Source organism: Prorops nasuta, unplaced genomic scaffold, assembly GCF_024137725.1.
Source record: "Prorops nasuta isolate Cenicafe-Biocafe unplaced genomic scaffold, Cenicafe_Pnas_1.2 PNAS00005, whole genome shotgun sequence".
NCBI classification, from domain to species: domain Eukaryota; kingdom Metazoa; phylum Arthropoda; class Insecta; order Hymenoptera; family Bethylidae; genus Prorops; species Prorops nasuta.
In genome coordinates this window covers 10087130-10106906 of record NW_027116802.1, presented here as the reverse complement: position 1 = coordinate 10106906, position 19777 = coordinate 10087130, and the positions used below count along the sequence as shown (strand labels likewise).

Sequence of the window (19777 nt, the reverse complement as noted above, 5' to 3'; positions counted from 1 at the left end):
GGGACCGGGGAGGTCAGAGGTCACGGGTCGTGCTGCATAGCCCTGACCTTCGACCTTATACCCCCCTCTCCACCTTATACTCGGAGCCTGTAGACCCCTACCAGTTCTACCTACAGCCTAACTCTACTTCGTTGACTCCACACCGAGGCTCACAACTGACTCCTTCGCTTCGTGAAAAATTTCTTTGCTTCTTCGTACTTTCAAGTTCAAGCTCACCCACAGTGTCTCTTTAACTCCTAATGAGTCGTGTTACACTCTTTCATTAAAACTAATATCAATAGTTTCCTTCGCTCTAATAATATTCAAATCACTCGATTCTCCTTATTTTCCTTTGTTACTCTAAATAATTTTGTTCGTGCTACGATATATACGGCGCAAAAAGGGGTAATATTTTGTGAAAAAATATTATTATTAAATAACTATTTTTATGATTAAGGAATAAAAACTAACAGACAAATTACAATCATCTCTTTTGTCACGTGCTACTTGTACACGTGCCGGTACATGTGCGTGAATTCATGTGACCAGGAGAAAATTGTACGTCTGTGTGTAAGTGAACATGTGATCCAGTGCACGTGTTATTATGAAGAACGTTCTATAGGATTTTATTAATTTACCGATGAATCGTCTTAGCATCATTGTCTTTGGTAAATATAAATATTTTATTTCATTTATTAATAATGTAAATATATAGTTGTATTAGAAAAAGGGAATTTAATTTTTGTTTCAAATTCATAGAATAACAGATTTGTTTCCACGTCTTCAAATGGCGTTACTATTGTTCTTGTTAATAGCGTTCTTTATCGAACCTCTGAGCTTTTATTGACCAAGTCTCTGTGGTACTTGGTCAACTCGAGACCATTACAAGTTTGATCCCGTATACTATTTCTTAATTTCATTCTAAAGTTTATATAGCTGAAGAAAAATGAAATTTCATGGATCGATCTTTGGCCAGCTATATTTTCTCACACATTGTTTAACCGAGCCGAGAACCAATTTGTATCGTCGAAAGTTTTAAAATCGTATAGCGCGAATTATGCCGCTTTTATGACGCACGTACAGTGTAATACTTTCAATACACTAACGCGAGCGTCGAACGAGCATTATCGTTCAAGTTATCGAACCGAGATGCATGAGAATGTTTCTTTTAATGCCAGCTTTAATATTGCTCGTAAATCAGAGTTACATACACAGTAACATTGCTCTACTTGTTTTCTCTTCCGAACGATCAAACGCAATGATCGTAAATTTAGCAGGAATCGGTAATAGCTAAATTTCGTGACAAAGTCAATTTACAAATCGTAAAAGCCCATATTCAATTGTGAAAATCACGAGATCAACGTTAAACGTGAATTTCACTCGGTCTTATGAATAATTTATAGCAACGGTATATGAGCAGCTATGATTTCACATTGTTTGCAAATAAAATAAGACAAAAGTAGCAACTAATAAAGGAAACGGTTTTTTCTTTATATATATATTTATGCAGGTGTCGAGTATTAAAAGGCCAATTATAGGGAAAATTACGAGGCGTATTGCAGAGAGTAGAGAATAATGTTTCTCAAAAGATTCACCGACGACTGACACTGAACAAATTGAAGGGATGTTAAGAGACAGCAATTGGCTATTTACGCGGCAGCCATCATTTCATTTCGCTATTTATGCTTGACTAGGATCGTCATTCAATCCAACAACTGATGCTGCAACGTTCTATATAAGCCTTCATCATTGACCGTCTTGTAACCTGGCTTTCCTATCAGATGCAATAGCTTCCTATACGTCGATGCTAATGCATCATCCAGCTTGGCTAATGAAACGAGTTCAACACTCCAGTCTAGATATATATACGTGACAGTGACCCTCGCTAGCCGATAACGATACACTGATTATAAATAGCTCTCACCGTAGATAAACAAATATATATAATAATAATAATTTCATAGCGCTAACAAAATATCGTTTTGGGACGTTTCAATTAACTCCATGCACAGTCGAAGCAAACTGCACAGATAGTACCTTGAATATTTACCTTTAATCAATTGCAATTATCGTATCTATGTAAAATAATGGCGCTCTTAATTACGAAGGGAGCGGCGTTCCTGATAGACATTAGCATTCGCATATTTCGCGTAGGTGCGTAGATTACCTCAGGTTTGAGCGTTGGTTGCGCGTTGACCTTACACAATTCGTTAGTAAGTGTCCGTCTCCCTTCACCCTCGTTCGCCTCTCGTCCACCTCGATGACTCTGTGACCCGGCGTGGGCGCAAGCCACGCGTCGCTAATTACCGGCAATCAGTCCCACCACTATCCGTCTTATGCAAATGTCTTTAAATCTGTCGGTGAAAGTACACGGTGGAATTAGCTTTTTTTCTTTTTTATCAATAATTGATTTTTCCTAAAATTTCAAAATCTTCGGCTGTTATCGTAATATTATGCAGGCACTGTAGAATGATTAACGCGTGCAATAATATTTTAGGGAAACACGAGAGTGTAAATTTATTGAAACATTTGGAAAAGATTTGCTCTGTTAATCTGGCTCGCCGATGCTTAATTTGGAATCGTTCGGAAGAATGAGGAGATATTCGCTGCTGGTTTACTCGAGAAGAGTAGTAAATGGCACGCATGAAAGGGGAAAGGAAATATTGGATGCAGCTCTGGTTTCCTTGAAGTGGCTCCAGCCAACGCCGCCTCCTTAACCTCCACCACCTCCTCGTGGTCCGCCCACAAAGCTTACTGATTCCCTTCGCTTCCATCTCCGTAAACTCCCACACCACGTGCTCCTATAAATCCTACAATCCTCTTACATTTTGCCCCTGTAAAAATCCATCAAAAGCAGAGTCCTGCGATGCAACACGAGCAAAAATCAGCGTGCAAAATTTTTTGTGGAAAGCTTTGCCAACGGAATTATTCAAACACTCCGATAACTATAGATACAATGGTGAAACAATGTGAGATATACTTATTTCCAGTAGAAGGAATTGCCACGTCTTATAAATCACCGCACAATTTTCATACTTCTTGTCACAGCAATTGTCCCACGTTTGAAAGCGAAACTCTATAAAATATTAAATAACATTTGTACGCACAAAGAGAAACCTCTTACCGAGAGCTTTGATGCAACAGTTTAAAACAATTCAACATTGAGGTACCGCGAGAGTGAGTAAAGTAATGAGGCTTATTAATTCTAGAGAGAAATTGCCTTGGTTCGAACATTAGCTGGTTAACACGCGGAAAATTGGAGAATCGTTTGGGACAGACAAGAATATTTGACTTTGCGGCTTACGTCGGGGGGATGGAAGAGGGATGGAGTGGGGAGGGGGGGGGGCTTTCCCCTCCTCTCATCCTCTACTTTTTAATTCTTTTTTCAAGTGGACAAGTTAATGGGTCTGCGAGTACTCACGTGCGTGAAGAGAGCGAAAAGATACTCATTAACGAGAACATGCAAGGGTTTGTCTGTAAATGCAGGTGAATGATTGGAGTTATTAATTTTGGAATAGTACGCTGGAGCACGAAGGAAAAAACAGGAACGATTGGAGTAAAGTAGAATACGTTTTTGCAATAATTTTATGTGCCGCCTGTAGCTCCGTTACAAGGTCCCTCGTTAGAAAAAAAAGCGTGGCCGTTCCAGAAACACGCCCCGTATACAAGTTGCGTTTACATGAAGCTGTCCAAGCTTGCTATCGGCAAGATCGTAACGGGCTTAGCGCGAAATAATACGGTAACGACGTGTTTTATGATCCGCCAGCGAATGAACTGTACGTGCACGCGCTCCTTTCTACTCCCAAGTGCAAAAACATCGCGATAAACGAACTCAGCTGACTTAGAAACGTCGCCGATGGAACCTGCAACCAGCAGCAGGGAAATCTCGGGTTTCTCGCGGATTTTCTTCCACCGCGTGCTTCGCCCAGAGATAGTTTCATCGCCAGATATAAAACGGTAATCTACGACTGCCAACGCTTCTATGCTTCCTAACACTAATGCTATATAGAAATCTCTCTCTCTCTCTCTCTCTGTATATATATTCCCAATGAAACAAGATCCGAGGGAATATCAGAAGTTACAGCCTCCAAGATGCCTCGCGAGAAATTCAAAAATTATTCCCAACTAAATCTTGAAAATCACTGTATAATAAACAGTTGAAAATGTTTTAATTCACGAGATAAGTGAGAAAAACAATGTTTAACACGTATAAATAATGGAAGGATGGTTTCTCGCGAGAGCGAAAGGAACGAATTAATTTTACAATCAGACAATCCTGATAAAAAGATTCGCGTTAATTGACGAAACGATTGGCGAATAGATGCTGCGTGAGGTTTAAATAACAAGATAATTAAATCAATATAGTAGCATGCTGCTGCGACGGAGCGTTTAATTGGACTCTCTGAGTCTGACGTTACATCGTGCCGCGTCAAAACGCTTAAAGAGAAGATTCTCGCTGCGGGATGGCTGCTACTGTCCGCCTTACCAACCGCCACAAATTTTTATTCACTGCTTTGAATACCTGCAAATGGAAATTCAACGCTGTGAATACCTTAAATAAGCAATGAAAACAAGTAAATTCTTCGACAACATTCTTTCTCGTCTTTGCGTTAACGCATACTGCACGTAGCAAAATCTGAAGTCGATGTTTTTCTAATTTATTATAAAACATTGAAAGCCTCGAATAGAATTTAGAGCTAGGTGTTATGTCTACTTGCTCATAATTATAGATTATAGTATTCTCATTACCTCACACTTTTTCCACTGGATTTTTTTTTCATCCCAGTTTATCGGTCTTCCTACTTGAAAACTTATCTGCAGCCAGAGTGGAGAGTCTCCTCCCTTGATTTATCGGCGTATTTCTAATCAAGGAGCCGCTTGCACGCGCGACCAGGGAAGCTGTATTAGTTAACCTTGTCAGATAGGTAGGCAGGTACCTTCTGGCTGGTCGTGCATGTTAAGCAGGTACACTTCGTGGGTGGTGCACTCGGCTACCACTTCGTTGCAGTAGCGGATCACATGGAATTCGTCGATCGATTCGTCGATACTCTCCATACGCTCCATATCTTCCTTACGACCTGAAACAATCAATTTAATGCAAATTCTACAATTGATTTTCTATACCAAAAATTCATCCATAAGCTACTATTAACTTTGCCCTGTTAAACTTTAGTACCCAACCACGTTAATTAACCATTCAAAATTTTACAAAACATCAGTTCCTCTTATATTATTAAAGAGCTATATATACGAAGTAAGTGCGTATATCAGACTCGTGGTCGATTATTCGGAAAATCCCGTTAAGATTAGGTAATTTCAAGTTTGGTCTGTACCTAACTCTCATCTGAATAGTAATCTTGCTTACGAATATCATGTGAGAATCAATCAACACACTTTAATTTCACTTTTATTTACAGGCTCCGAAAAGAACGGTTTTCCAGCCAGCAAAGGATCCTTCGCGTATTTTGGTGAGTCATTTTTTTTTTATTATACTCCTTTGTTATAATTGAAGGTAGAATAAAGGTAAAAATGTAAGCTTTTGGATCATCGATGAAAAGACATAATAAAGATTAGATAATACGTGGCAATTCGTGTATCGGAAGAACCTTATGAGCTCGGAGGGAAAAGAAGCGATTAGGTCCTAACGATTATCCTCGAGTTGTGCGCCAGAGTAAACCAGCCATGGGAGTAATAATGCTTGACAATCAGATCCGGCAATCAATGAGTGCGTGTTTATGCAAATGGTACGAGCTACGAGTAACGCCACGAGGGGCAATTTTTCCCTCAGCGATTAACGCAGCCCTGTCACACACGAGAGCAAACTAGTCTTACACTTGACGAGTAGATCCGGAAGATACCGACTCGGAATCCTCTAATGCGATACAACGTGCGATAACCATCTATGAATCTGTCAGATCGTTAAAAATAGTTGAGACTGATTTTATAAAGGGATCAAATATCCAGAAGCTTATATACCTACTATAATATTGAAATGTATATTATATAGTTTCATTGTAAATCAAACGTTTAATCGAGTCTATTAAGACCTTTAATGGAATAATCACCTGGCAAACGCTTCAACGCGCATCCAGTAATCTAGAGAAACTAGCTATTAACCACATACAAGCCGTTCGCGATCGGATAACTTAATCCACGTGACGCGTAAAATGATTTGATGGACAAAAATCATCATTCCTTGATTATACAGGGGCTGGGGTTGAAAAAAGTATATATATATATATAATAATAGTCTGGCGGGCGAATAATGAGGGTGAAAAGAGGTGGGAGATATATATATATATATATATATAATAGACTGAGAGATGCTGAACTATCTTTAGAAGACAATTGTTATGTGTCTAGCTAACTAAGCGAGCTTTCCGCGAAAAACACTGATGGAATCCAGTTCATGGAGTGACCGCGTTCCTCCGGCTTGCCGAGGTTATTCCTCGTAACCGTAGTAGACAGAATGGAATAGCTGGCTTCGTCGAATGGGAAGGCCTATCAATTACGTTTCTCGATTCCAGGCCATGAAATGTCAAGGCTTCACCTCGATGGAATTCTAACGCATCCTCCGCCATGAGGCACGTCATTCGCCTGTCATCGAAGCCGATTGTTGCCTGCCATTTCAAACGTAATTCTCTTTCGCTTTAAGTTAGTCGTGTGCCAATCTTGGAAAAGAGTCAATCTGGGAAAACAGAAACTCTCGCCCGATTAATCACTCTTGATCAATGCACAACGGAAAAGTAATATATGTATCATATGTCAATACTCGTAAACATGTACACGCACGCATCATAATTATTGCAAAGTAAAAAATCATATTTGACAAAATTGTCCAAACAAGCAAATTGCTACCGGATAAACGGTTATCATTAGGGGCTTGACTTTTTCTTTCAACATAATTAGCTTAAAATTATCAGCAGCGGAGGAATTCACCGCAAAAAGGAGATCCTCTCTGGTAATCGGCACTTAGCCTGAATTTTCTTATTGCACGTCGCCACGTTCGGTGAGATGGTGCACGCCTGAAAAATTTCACGCGTCCATCTAGAAGCATTTACATACTCACGCGGAAAGTATATATACATATACACACCGAAAGAGATGACTGCCCATCGAAGCGTAATAAACATAACGCGACGTATCCTTCGTAATCTCGGGTCCCTCTCAGCTGCCACGCCCATCGATACTTGTAATTTAAGAGTCTACCGAAATTACGAGCGCGCGTGAATTAATTTTTCATCTTCCAAGCGATAAAGAAAAACAATTTTACAGCGTCACTTTTTATTCGCGCGAGAGAAATCTCCGAGGAAGCTGCAGCGATAAATTTCAGAGATGCCGAGGTATAATTACTTTTCATTGCGAAATCGGTAGAATTAATATAGGAAATAGTTGAGAATTTGGCAGACAGGCAGAGAGAGAGAGAGAGAGAGAGAGAGAGAGAGAGAGAGAGAGAGAGGTTTGCCTGGTAAATTGCTCCAAGGAGCTACAATAAAAAGCAGCAGCAGCGAATGGAAAATGAATAAGAAAGAGTATAGCTGTCAAAGTGGAATAAAAATACGGTCGCGCGCGTCTATAGCGGATCGGTAGACATTTATCTGGCCACGCGCAACTGACAATCGGGATAATCAAGAGTGCAAAGGAGCGTTTGGCAGGATGATGCACGCATGCAATCTCGGAAGCGCGATTCACGCGCGTGAGTACACGCACGTACGCGTGTGCCAAAGCATAATAAACATAATCGCGGTAGCTGAGAGGCTTCGTTTCCCTTCGGTCGTGGTCGGCACGCCCACAGCTACCATCGGCCTGGCCTCTCTACGGTGCAGAAAATACTGCCACGGCAATCAACGCTTTTACACCGAAGCACCACCAGCCACCAGCATGTCGGGGGGGATGGGCGATGGCCACTGGAGACCCTGCAAAATTATCGACGCTGCATCTCCACTCTTACACACCTTCGCTCTCGGTATCTCTACGCGAATCTCGTACTTGAAATTGTCCGAATAGAAATTTCCCTTTGATTTATCGCGCGGGAATACCCTCGCGTAACACACGTTGCAGGAGAAAAAGGAGTAACTACAATATATATATATATATATATATATATATTGCGTATAGCTTCGTACACTCTGCTACAATGGTATACACACTCGTAACAATTGTTTATTAATGCATCGAATACGATAGAAATTGGAGCCCCGGTCGTTGTACAACATCAATCACTCATGGACAATTGTACATTCGCGCGGTGCTATTACGACTGTCATACTTTTTCCGGTATACGAGTGCGAGTGGCAGAAACGGTGACATGCGTGGACGAGAGAAAAAAATCGTTAGAGAGACAAGCGGTTAACGTAATAACATTTGTAAATTACGGAGCGCGATAAGTGGCACGAGTGCGTATCACGCGGTATTAATGGATCGGGCTGCTCTGCAATTACGTACAATACCACGTGATCTATGGACTATAAAGTCGATCCGATGCAACGCTTTATCGCGTTCCGGCGATATATCATAGCACGGAGAAAGTCGAAAAATCAACGAGTCAAACCCTAACGCGATACCGAACTCTATTACTCGGCCGGTAAATCCTTCGAGCAAAAAAGAATTAATTCCTTCGTAACGTTACTCGGGTCGTACTCTATAGTTATATATATATATACGTATATGTGCACTTTAGTGCATATAGGTCAATCATGTGGAAATGAACTCTCCCGATGAAATAACGAGTTTAATCGGACGGTTGTATATAGCTGTTTATTATTTGTCCTGTTGTTGCTTTTAAGACGACGCGACGCGTTGGCCAGGGGTTTTAAGGAACTCTGCTTTATGGGTCTTCGAGGGTGATTCATTGGAATGCAGAGGAAATTTGATCGGTTGGCCTGTCAGCTCACGCGATGCGACCGCGAGCGAAGTGGAGTCGCTTCCGCTCGAGCTGTAATCGACGATACATCTTGATATTCCTGATACGCTCGGTCTGAAAGAGCCGCCATTTTTCTGTCGGCTCGTGTGTTCCCCCTGTCAACGTCACGACCCTTTGATACCCTCTCCAAACCGGATAACTTGCTCGAGATCTCGACGCTATCGTCTCGAGAAAAAGTCCTTGGAGCAACAATGAAAAGAGCCTCTGATTGGAAAATCCCTAAGCTGACTTCCATTAATCTCGAGCACAGATAGTCAACCATTCCATGCATTTTTTCCTCTCGAGACTGTGCACTTAATCCATTGACATGTTAAGCTGGTGACAAAGGTCCTTGTGTGAATAAAAGTTACATAAATTATATACCAATGTGTTAATATTAATGTTTTGTTTACTTGTGGAAGTCGAGCTAAATAACAGCTATTTTGCAAACCCTGCCATATGGCGGTGTAACGGTGCTGATAAATACGCCGATGCCCGTTATAATTAATAGCGTCTCGGGACTCGAATGCTTGAAAAAAGTCGAAATAATTGGGGCTAGCTGAAAACCACATGGGGAATCAAGTTTCTTTTTTCTATCAGGAAAGAAAACGATTGGACCAAGTTCATCTCTCGCGTATATATTGGCCTGATGACGCATTTCCGTCCGGTTGAACCCTCATGGTGGCCTGCGATAATTTTAGAGGATCGAAGATACCGCGAAGATTCATCCAGCATGACTCCGTAGCCCCGTGACGACCTATGGGGTGTTTGCTTTTATTGCGGTGCAGCTGGAATGGCTTTCAGAGGATGGCCGGAGGTTAGAGAAAATCGCTGGGGCCACGAAGGGAAGCAAGGATGAGGTTGAATGAATTGGATCTGGCTGAAGGTGAAGAAAATCATTAGTAGCAGCGAGAATATGAGCAACGAGTCGTGTGTTGGATTAATGAGAACAAAATTAATTGAACGAAAGGAATGAAGATTAGTCATTGCAGCACAAAAGTCTGTATTAATGGTAAATAAAAATTCGTCAATTGTAAATGTTTGTAAAAAGTCGAAATCGAGAAAGAAAAAAGTGATATCGGTTTAAATATTAAACCAACAAGGTACACCTGATAAAATTGGAGCCTGCGGGTGAAAGGTTGGGCTATCGAGTGTGTATAAAATGGGAAAATTTTTAGCGAGAATATATATATAGAAGGGGAAATGAAGAATAAGAAGAGGAAGAAGAAGCGGAATAGAAGAAAAAGAAGAGAGTGGAAGATGTTGAGGCTGCAACTCCTGGAGAGTGCAACCGCCAATGGTAGTAGCGGCTTGCTCATCATTGTAATTACTTCGCAAGGATGTAGCAGTATATTGGATCATTATCGGCCGCTCCATATCTACCACCTAACCTATAAGTATAGACTTACGCTTCTGCTCCGTAGCTTTCTTACCTCCGGCTCGCGCTAATTCTCCTCACTATATACCATACTTTTGAACGCTTCTTGCGCCCGCGAATCGCTGAACCCGTGCCACGTACGACTATAACGACTCTTCGCAATTTTTCATTGTATACTCTACCGATACCGAGATTAACACCATATCTAGATATTTATTGTAGAGGCACGCGATAAGTAATATAAAGTAAAAAACTTGCTACGATTACAAAGAGTCTTGAAAATATTTTAATGATTTATCGTTATCAAGGATGTTTGTTTTATACTGGCGAGGAACAGTGGGTTTCCGAAAGGATGATGCTTTTCATACGAACGAGGCGGTTTATGCGTTAGCGCTTCATTACCGTAGGAGGTGCATTTGTTGAACAGCAGGCATTATTAGCAATCTGGCGAACGGAAAGAAAGATGGAGGGCGAGGCGAGGCGAGGCGAGCTGCGAGGTCGTAGCCTTCGTGACGAGGCGTCGGCCGATGGATACGTTTGGAAAAAAAGCAACGTTAATCAGACACTCCGCTATCACCTCTATTCACCGGCTCCCGTAGCGAACCGGCTGATCATCTAACTCTCACAGCAGGTTACGAGCGGGCAAAAAAATCGATGAATGAACCTTCGCGAGAACGGATGCCGTGAACTCGATTTAGTCGGGAGAATGTAGCCTCGTTAAAGCACACACGGTTTACATCGATTTAGCTTTAAGCGAGGATTCGATAATATTATTATCTTATTATTATTATTATTATTATTATAAGAGGGAGTGGAGTGGCGAGGAAAATGTCGAATTTTTGCAAGAAAAGTTACAGAGTGATCGTGGATAAGGTGTGTAGTGGAGTATAGGATAAGTTAGATCTCTCTCGGAGGATGTTGGCTGACCGTTATGGAGGTTGTCGGCTGGCCATTGCAAGGATCGCGGTCGAGCAAGACGCAAAGCGAGGCGAGGCGATGCGAGGCGAGGCGAGGTGAGGCGAGGCGAGGCAAGGCAAGGCAAGGCAAGGCAAGGCAAGGCAAGGCAAGGCAAGGCCGAGAGAGGTTTGCGACGCCACTGGAAGCCACGCAGCCGAGCAACAAGAGCACGCATATAGCTAGTAGATGCAACGTTCCGCGGTACGGGGCCCCTTTTGCTCGCTCACTCGAGAGCACACGAGGTGAAGGGGGCATTGGGGATGCGGGGTCCGCGGGGAAGAGGTCGACCGGGATAAACATCTGAGCCCCGCCCGGCACCCGAGGCTGCACCTCTTGTTGCTCTTCTTCCTAGTCTCTCCCTCCCTTTTCACCTCTTTCTATCCTCTTCAACCTTAGCTTTTTCTCCAGCTTCGTCGTCTGCTTCTTCTTCTTCCTCCTCTTCTTCTTCAGGTCCTTCCATCTCCTCTTCTCCTTCGTTTTCTGCATTCTACTCGACCTTCTCGTACCCCTCGCTCTTTACCAAGCCGCTTCGCTGCCATTATTGATCCTGATACCCTCTCTCTCACTCTTTCACAGTTTCTCTTGTGAAATTCTTCCATTTAGGTCCCTGACACAACTTTTCTTCCATGACTTCTAATTTTTATACCAAAAATCCTAACACTTTATTGCTCCAATTTCCAACGTTTATCTCCATTCCCCAGTATAATGTTGGTGTACTCGTTCACTCGCGGTTACCGAGTATAAGAGACTTTTGTCTGTTTTTGTTGGTCAAGCAAACGCGCGGCAGGGTCATTACTGAAAGTCAGTGATAGCCTGGGTCATTTCCCAGCATCGAACGTTGCGCGATAAAAAACTATGCCGAGCATCCATACCCTTTTCCACCGCAGAGCCCAGTTCGTCCACCTATTGAATAGTTTACGGCTTTTAAATAAGCGGCCCTCGTTCCCAAACAATTTGCTCGTACCGCAGATTGCTCGTAAATAAAGATAATCTATTCCACCCGGAAGATAAAAATCATTCCGGCTGCCACAGAGGCCAAAGTTATCGCAGCCAGCACCTCTTGGTGGAAGAGGAGGGCTCGCTGCAGTTTTCGGGGAGGGGTATCGAAAAGAGAGAAGAAACTGGCAGAAAAGTTCAAGGAGGTGTTTCCTATGTAGACTCTTCTTCGTTCCGCGGATGAGCGCTCCCCTTCGGTTCTTCATTTTTACATCGGTCACTGCTAAAGTTTTACGAGGCAAAAATTATGATACCGCGCTAGGTATTATACATATATAGGTACATATATACACCGAACATTCTTACCATATCTTCATTCCAACCGGTGGCTTTTCGCGCCCTTCGAGCGACCCTTGCAGTACCAATTTCAATCCAGACGTCAATTTTTTTCTTTCCAAGTACTCTATACTTGGATGAAGATAAACTTTTGAAGCAATCTTTAAGCTTTACTTACAGCTGAAAATAGGTACTAGTTAGTGATATAAAGGTGGTATTCGCTCTTCAATTAGAATGGTAATTTTCAGCTAGACGCCCCTAGGTTAATTAATTTTTATTTCTTTTTAAAAGGTTCAAATAAAAAGACTCAAGAGTTGTCATTCTCGCGATTAAACGCGTAGCACGGTAAGCTGTCGATCATAAATCAATTATTTTATGCGGTTAGCTCCTATCGATGACAGATGATAAAGATCAAAAATTCTAGAAATTCTTCAAGAGTCTCGAATGAGCAGGAAATCACTAAGAGGACTTACTTAACTTTACTCGTTGATGATGATTATGTTTTCAACGAGAAACTTCCCTGTGAGTCGTTATTAAATATTTTTACAGAGATTTAAATGCAATTGAACTAGTTGTATAAGAGGATTTTTTTTGTCAATTTCCTATAGGGCGCGTCGATTGTTCCTTGACCTTTCCCTTCGTGTTATTATTTTAACCTTTACCTCCGCTGATTCACTGGCATATCTCGCCTACTCAGACGTAACCTTACAAGATCTGCTACCTTTACACTCCCATTATTTCTCAATTTTCCAACTAAGTTTACTTATATAGTATATAATTGTGTACACATATATAGTTTCTCAGTATTATTTGTATTTATAACTTTAGTTATACCTGTATTTGCAGCTTATCAATGTTTTAAAAAATAACAGCTTGGGTTTAAATGTTATTGTTAAAACTGAATCAAGGATGCATATGCGAGTAGAGTAAAAGTGTTGTTTGTTGGTGCAGTAATAACAAAGAACGGTTCTTTTTCATTTTCGATGATATTCGAGGTGTCATTAAGTGCCATTCAAGGAGTCGTCTGATTTTTATAGCCGCCAGAAAGTAAAGTCAACCGTGTAAAATGCAGCTGATACCGGTCGTTCCGGTCAGGCTCGTTCGAGCACGAAGATCTTAATGAACTTATGGCTAAAAGGTTTTTACCATCGATTTCCGGCTTACCCCGTATTTTAAGAGGGCTCATCTTAACACTCCTTTATAAGCGATAATACTGTGCAGTCTAACATTCTCGATATCTGATGAGCAATTCAACGTTTTCTCAGTCTTCTTGAAGAAAGATCATTTTGTCCATACCGATTATTAGCTTGAGGATAAAAACCTTGGCAAGGGGCTAATTGAAATGTTAGCCAGACAGCATATACACGTTGACGAGTTTTTATCAGTTTCTTGCACGTAAAACGAAGAAGAGAAAAAATGCTTCAAAACTTTTCGGTGTTTTATTTGATTTTCGACGAGCGTAGTTTCCTGCGTTTTATTCAATTTGCCTCAAGTCAGACTCTCCTGAAAGGCGTATAAATGATAATGGTCTGCTAGTTTACGGAATTTTTATCATGATATATACGGTAAAGAGAGGGATCTTATCGAATGACAGAGACATTTGTGTGTTTTTGACTTTGTCAACACTCGATGATGTTCATGGTGGAAAAAGTTAACGAATCGATGAATGACAGCTAAGATTTACGAACTAACAGCTAATTGAAAAATACTGCTACTTCTTGGGATTAGGACATTAAAAACTAGTAAACGGTGACCGTTGATTGAACGCATTTTATTTATCGTACATTAAAGAGTAATAAAAAATTTAGGATCAGGAAAGTTTTTACTTTATTTTGAATCCAAACACTCTATTTTGTAATAATACAAACGCTTGAATTTCAGTCGACACTTTTTAATTATGCTTATGCATATGGTCATAACTTATCCTAGCCTTGCTAGTTTCGTATATAGTGATTTAATTTATGATTTTTTTCCTGACAAAATTTACACGCTACATCAATAATTCACATAATATATAACCACTGATTTATAAAACATTATACAGATATTCGAGTGAAAATTTCCTCATATCGAGAAATCTACGTAAGGTATAAAGGAAGAGGGCGATATAATTAAGATTTAGGATTTAATATTGAAGAAACGTATTGTATGAATTAAAATTGAAACTGTCGTTAGATCGCTGTTTCCGTATATAAAGACGTAAATCTCTTCTGTCAAACGGTGCCGAAAATTGGTTTTAACTGTTTGCACGATAAAGACGTCACGAGAGGTGACACCTATGGCCCGCCTGGACGAATAATATGCCGTATAGGCGTTGAGTTTTATGGCCGGACTGACATATTTATTAATCTTCCAATGCCATCATTGAACCTAAAAATGTCATCGTTTGAAATTTATCTAGCTCTAGCAACAACATATTTCCAAATTTGTATAAATTCTTCGTAAAACTATACTCCACGTAAAGTGTTAAATCCATATAATGGCAAAAAGAGCCAATAGCATAATTAGAATCATCATCGACATCCACTATATACATCTGCCTTAATTCACGTATAACGTTATTTTGTCGAATTCACGTGTCGCAGAGTTTTGCATATTTTTTTCCTCGCCATTGAAAGCCCGACATTTTCTGGTGTTACAAGGAGATAAAGGAACGTGTGATTTAAAGTTTCCTGCAGATACTCGAGACCGTTCATCTATTCGGTCCTCCTGCGTTTATTGGGTGTGTTATGAACTCTTGGCCCGTGGCTACTACCTCTCACAGATATCACGATCCAGTCCCAACCCTGTATTAAGCGATCGTTCAGTTCAGCATCTTCTTGCAGCTGAGATCGTACGCTTTAAGCTGCTTCAGCGAGCCATGCACAGAATCGAAAATTATACAGCAAGCGACAAGGAAAAAGGTGTAGATGTATCAAAAAGTCAGAAAAGAACTTTGGACAACTCGATTTCTTTTTAGGAACCACGTTTTATTCCACTGGTGCGGTACCCCGTAACGTATGGCGGATTATCCTCGATTAACGTAAAAGTTCCGAGGGGGAAAAAATTATGCTTGAAATTGGCGCAAACACCTATTAAGGGTTTTACAAGCGAGGAATTTGTTCGTATTCCAATGTACTTTTTTCGTGAGTCTCGTGTTCAGAGTCCTTGTCGCGAGGTGTATAATTTTGCGATCCCGAAGGACGGGGGTAAAACGGGGAGTTAATGCGCGGTTGAGTTGACGTTGCAGGACTCTTAGCCTCCGGCCAGAGATCCAAAGTCGATCCGCAGCATCCGATACAAGGAGGGCTCGTGAGATATCAGAGCGAGAAATCTTATCAGCGGAATTTCTGTCCGATAAATCTCTCATTGAGATCCTTGGCGAGGGGCACCTTTAATTACCGGGCGCAGAGGGAAAAAATATAAAGACGTAATACGTTGTAGGCGCTCCGTAGTGCCTACCGGTAGGTAGGGGCTGGTCCAGCTGATGCCGAGAGGCGTTACTCATAAATAATGAACACATATTCATGATCGCCACCGGTTACTTCGTCTTCCAGTTTGAACTTACTTGCAACATTTTCTTCTTCTTCTTCTTCTTCATCATCATCATCATCCTCCTCCTCCTCCTTTTCTTCGTTTTCTCATTTACCGATATATACAGGGGATCGGATAAAATCTTCCAATGTCATCTATAATTTTCGATAGAAAACGCAACGAATATCCTGATCCTTCGATTCTTAGCATTTCTACATATATATATATATATATATATATATATATGAAAACTACGATCAACGCTCTCAAGGAGGAAAAAAGATTAGGAGCGACGTTGAATAATTTCTATTTTGCAGCAAGTTAAGGTTGCCATAGGTATTGGGATGCTGTATAGGAGAATCGAACGATGCAGAAGAGGAGAGCGAGGAGGAAAGCTTGTTAAGCTAAACGTCACATTGTTTCAGGCTGGGCGTGGTGTGGCATGTTAGTGCACGAAGTGCGTGAAGGTGTTGCAAATGGTGTAGCGAGATGGGGTTTCTTCTTGGAGTATTCCCGACAACGGCAGCGATATATCGCGACCGATATACATCACTCCCGACTCCTATACGATCCACGCTCAGCCTGCAAATATATATCGCCCAAGGGCTACCTCCAAGGTTCTCCTTCAGATATCTACACGCTGCCCGATTATTTCTCTCATTCCTGATGCTTTTCCGATCCAGCGAGTCCGCTAAGCTCGTCCATCGTGCTACCGCAGATTACTGTAACCAGCTCACGTATTTTTTAACTGGGCAATAATAGACTCGCCGAGATCACTCGATAGATTATCGCTCTTGCCTATATACATATTCACTCGTGTAAATACCATTCTGCGAAAACTCGCCTCGGACCTTGCTCCTCTCATAAAACTACTCCGTTTCAAAACTCTCTATACTTATAATTAGATAGAAAATCAGATTAAAATCAATTAATAGAAGACGAGCGATGTTTGTGCTTCCTCGATACAGGCTGATTCATCCATCTTAATCAAGTGGCAAGCTGACGTTTCTAAAAGGAATTTTGCAAGTGATACCGGCATAATGTAATATCCACGTGCGCTACTGAAAAACTCATTGAGGTATTGAAAAAACGGGAGGAAAGAGGTAGCGAGTAGCATGGGTTAATGCGAATCGTGGAAGAGGTTGACTGAGAGAGTTGTAGTGGTAGAGATCAGCGGCACGAATAAGGTCCACCACCACTTGGAGAACAGCACCACTTTCGACCACCACCACCACCACTGGGCGCTACCACCTCTCCGTGGATTCTCGAGGCGGCTCGCCATGTGACTGATTCCCCTACTCTCTCTGCAGGTTAACGAAGGCCTGCCTACCTGCCGCCGTTGCCCCGCTCCCATTACGACGCGGACTCTCGCGGCAGGTGCACCAACCTAAGTGCCACTCCGTTTACCTGCGTGTCGTGCCTACCAGGCATCGTGTGTCCACTGGTCAGGTTCTTCCCTTTCTCTCTCTCTCTCTCTATCTTCTTTTCTTTCTCTTTCCTCCCTACCTCCCCCTCCAACCATACAGAGAACCTCTTCCTCCCTCCTGACCCTTACTCCACCTTTCTCACTCTAGTCTCCCTTCTTTGCTCTTTTTTCACATCCCCCCTCCCCCAACCTGCCCCCGTCTTTTCGCCCCGTGACCAGCAGTGCCGTGTTGTAGTGTTGTGTCGTCCCGCGCAACGTCAACGATCCTCCGGGACTCGCGCGTCCGTAGCCTCTTTTCCGGAGCGCGCGGAACACTCTCCTAGTGCCTATATGTCACTTGTTGCGTCCAATAGATTTCACGAAAACGTCCAATAGCTCTAGAAAAATTAATAATTTTTTCATCCACACAATTCTCAATTATACCAAAATCCTGGCCCTGCAATGAGTAAGGTCCTGTTCCGACAGATTTTACGAGGAAACTAATCCTTGTCCGCGGAACGTACAGAGGACATTCGGTCGAAAATCAGTTGTGTGAATTAACGAGTGGCTGCGAAAAGACTCTGCGATACTCGAAATTTGTCCAGGTGATCAGCAGTAATTGCTGTGAATAGTGCGAGGATTTCCGAACTCGGCGTGTTCCAGTGCTTCATCCGATTTTATTGGCTTATCAGTTTATCGCCGGTGCGATAAGTGAGAGATAAGAGGTGAGTTAAATTTAATCCGAACGTGTCGTGTCGATCGTAAAAAAACCTTGGGGAACTGGTACAGAAAACAGTGCACTCGTTATCTCTTTACGCTTTTGGTATCAGTGATCACACAGGCCGCTTTTATTTACTCGTGAGGCATCTGACTCGGCGCATCACACACAGGAAGTGCGCCAGAGGAAACATTGACAGTTGTGTTATCGACGCGTTTCGTACCTTATTTCCAGTATAACTGGTGGTCTTGACGAAGACTCGAAATTTACAATTACAATTGAATAGGCTACGTATACGTATCTTGCACGCGCGTGACAGTTACACGAAGCGGTGTCGGGTGAACGAAATCAAAAGATTGGTGTAACGCAGTGCGAAGAAATCTGGTAACACGATCCGACCACAATTGCCGGTAGCAGCCAGTGCTCGATAAGAAGAAATATTATTGCACCGAGGAAACGTCGTTGCAGTTTTAAACTCTACCTGAAAAGTCTATTGACTGGATTAGCGCTGTGGAAAGAAGAAATATCCGAGGCGCTAAACAGGAAGACTTCGCATTGACATTTTCTTGACATTTAGTGCGCGATTCGAGCCAAGCGTGTCGCACCTTTCCGTGTAACACGCGTGGTGTAGAGGTTACGGTGAAACGAGCTCGTTGGAGGACACATAATCGAAGCTTTACGCTGACATAAAAGAACGCTGGAGAAAAAGTCAATAGCTTTGACACTTTCCTCCGTGACACGCACACATATACACAAGAACACGCGTATTCGTCAAGGTAAAAAGCATCGGGATGGAGTGGCTTTGAAGAGGAGAGAAAGGAGGAGAGAAAAAGAGAATCAATAAAAGCTAACATTGTTCGCTGATCGTTCTGCGTCGCTCGTCCTTGAAGATTTAATTGAAAAATCGGACGAAGAAGAATTCTCGACGAACCCTTCGACAATTTTCAGGAGGATCGATGAAAAGTTCTTATCGATCCAGTTGAACCTCCCTGAAAGAATCAACCCTTGCACGTGCGCGCCATCGATAAAAGAGTTGGCGTGTAAATCTTTGCGTTCCTTCCAAGCTTATAGCGCGCACGACGTTCTATCACCACTGCGAATGACGTAGCTTCTTCCAGTCTGAGGCTTCAACAGGTGGTTTGGCTGTCAAAGTATTTTGCGCTGCAAAAAACCTAAAAGAATTCTCGTCTTGGAGGACGCAGGTAAATCAATGGTCTAAAAAAGAGTGGAGAAGAGAGAGAGAGAAGCCAGGATTAGACCTGTAATATTATCTCACTGACCAGGATTAATAATCATTTGACAAACTGGACATACTGACTGCCTCGACAGGAAGAACGGAGTGGAGATGTCCGCGGGTCGCTGAGAGAATGAGGGAGCTGGACACCGAAAGCCCTGTCGTTTGGCCAGCTTGGTGTTACACGGGTGAGTACACCATATTCAGGCTCAATTGAATCCTACCAATGAATCTAAATTACCACTACTACTATGCTAGCTCCGACGTATAAAATTAATCTTACTTTCGAGTTTCACGCTTCTCCCATAAGCCGTGCAAATCAGTCGCTTTTACGCGTGCGAATGAGTCGTGAATTTCAACAACCGCCGACTAATTCAGTCAATAAATCCTCGCTTTACGGTGTTTGACAATCGATAAAA

The 19777-nt window shown here is 42.0% G+C and overlaps 1 protein-coding gene across 2 annotated transcripts in view; it reads left to right on the top strand.

Annotated features, from left to right (window-relative positions):
* Positions 1 to 604: 604 nt before the first annotated feature.
* The window catches only part of LOC136773869 (uncharacterized), an 88422-nt gene continuing 69249 nt past the window's right edge, over positions 605 to 19777 (top strand). Inside the window, exons 1-2 of one of the 2 annotated variants that reach the window (XM_066727797.1) lie at positions 605 to 647; positions 5397 to 5447. In XM_066727797.1, coding sequence (XP_066583894.1) covers positions 620 to 647; positions 5397 to 5447 — 79 coding nt within the window. In that variant the 5' untranslated portion in view covers positions 605 to 619. Of the gene's footprint in view, positions 648 to 5396; positions 5448 to 17374; positions 19547 to 19777 lie in introns of those variants that run through there. The other variant, XM_066727798.1, reaches the window with a different exon arrangement.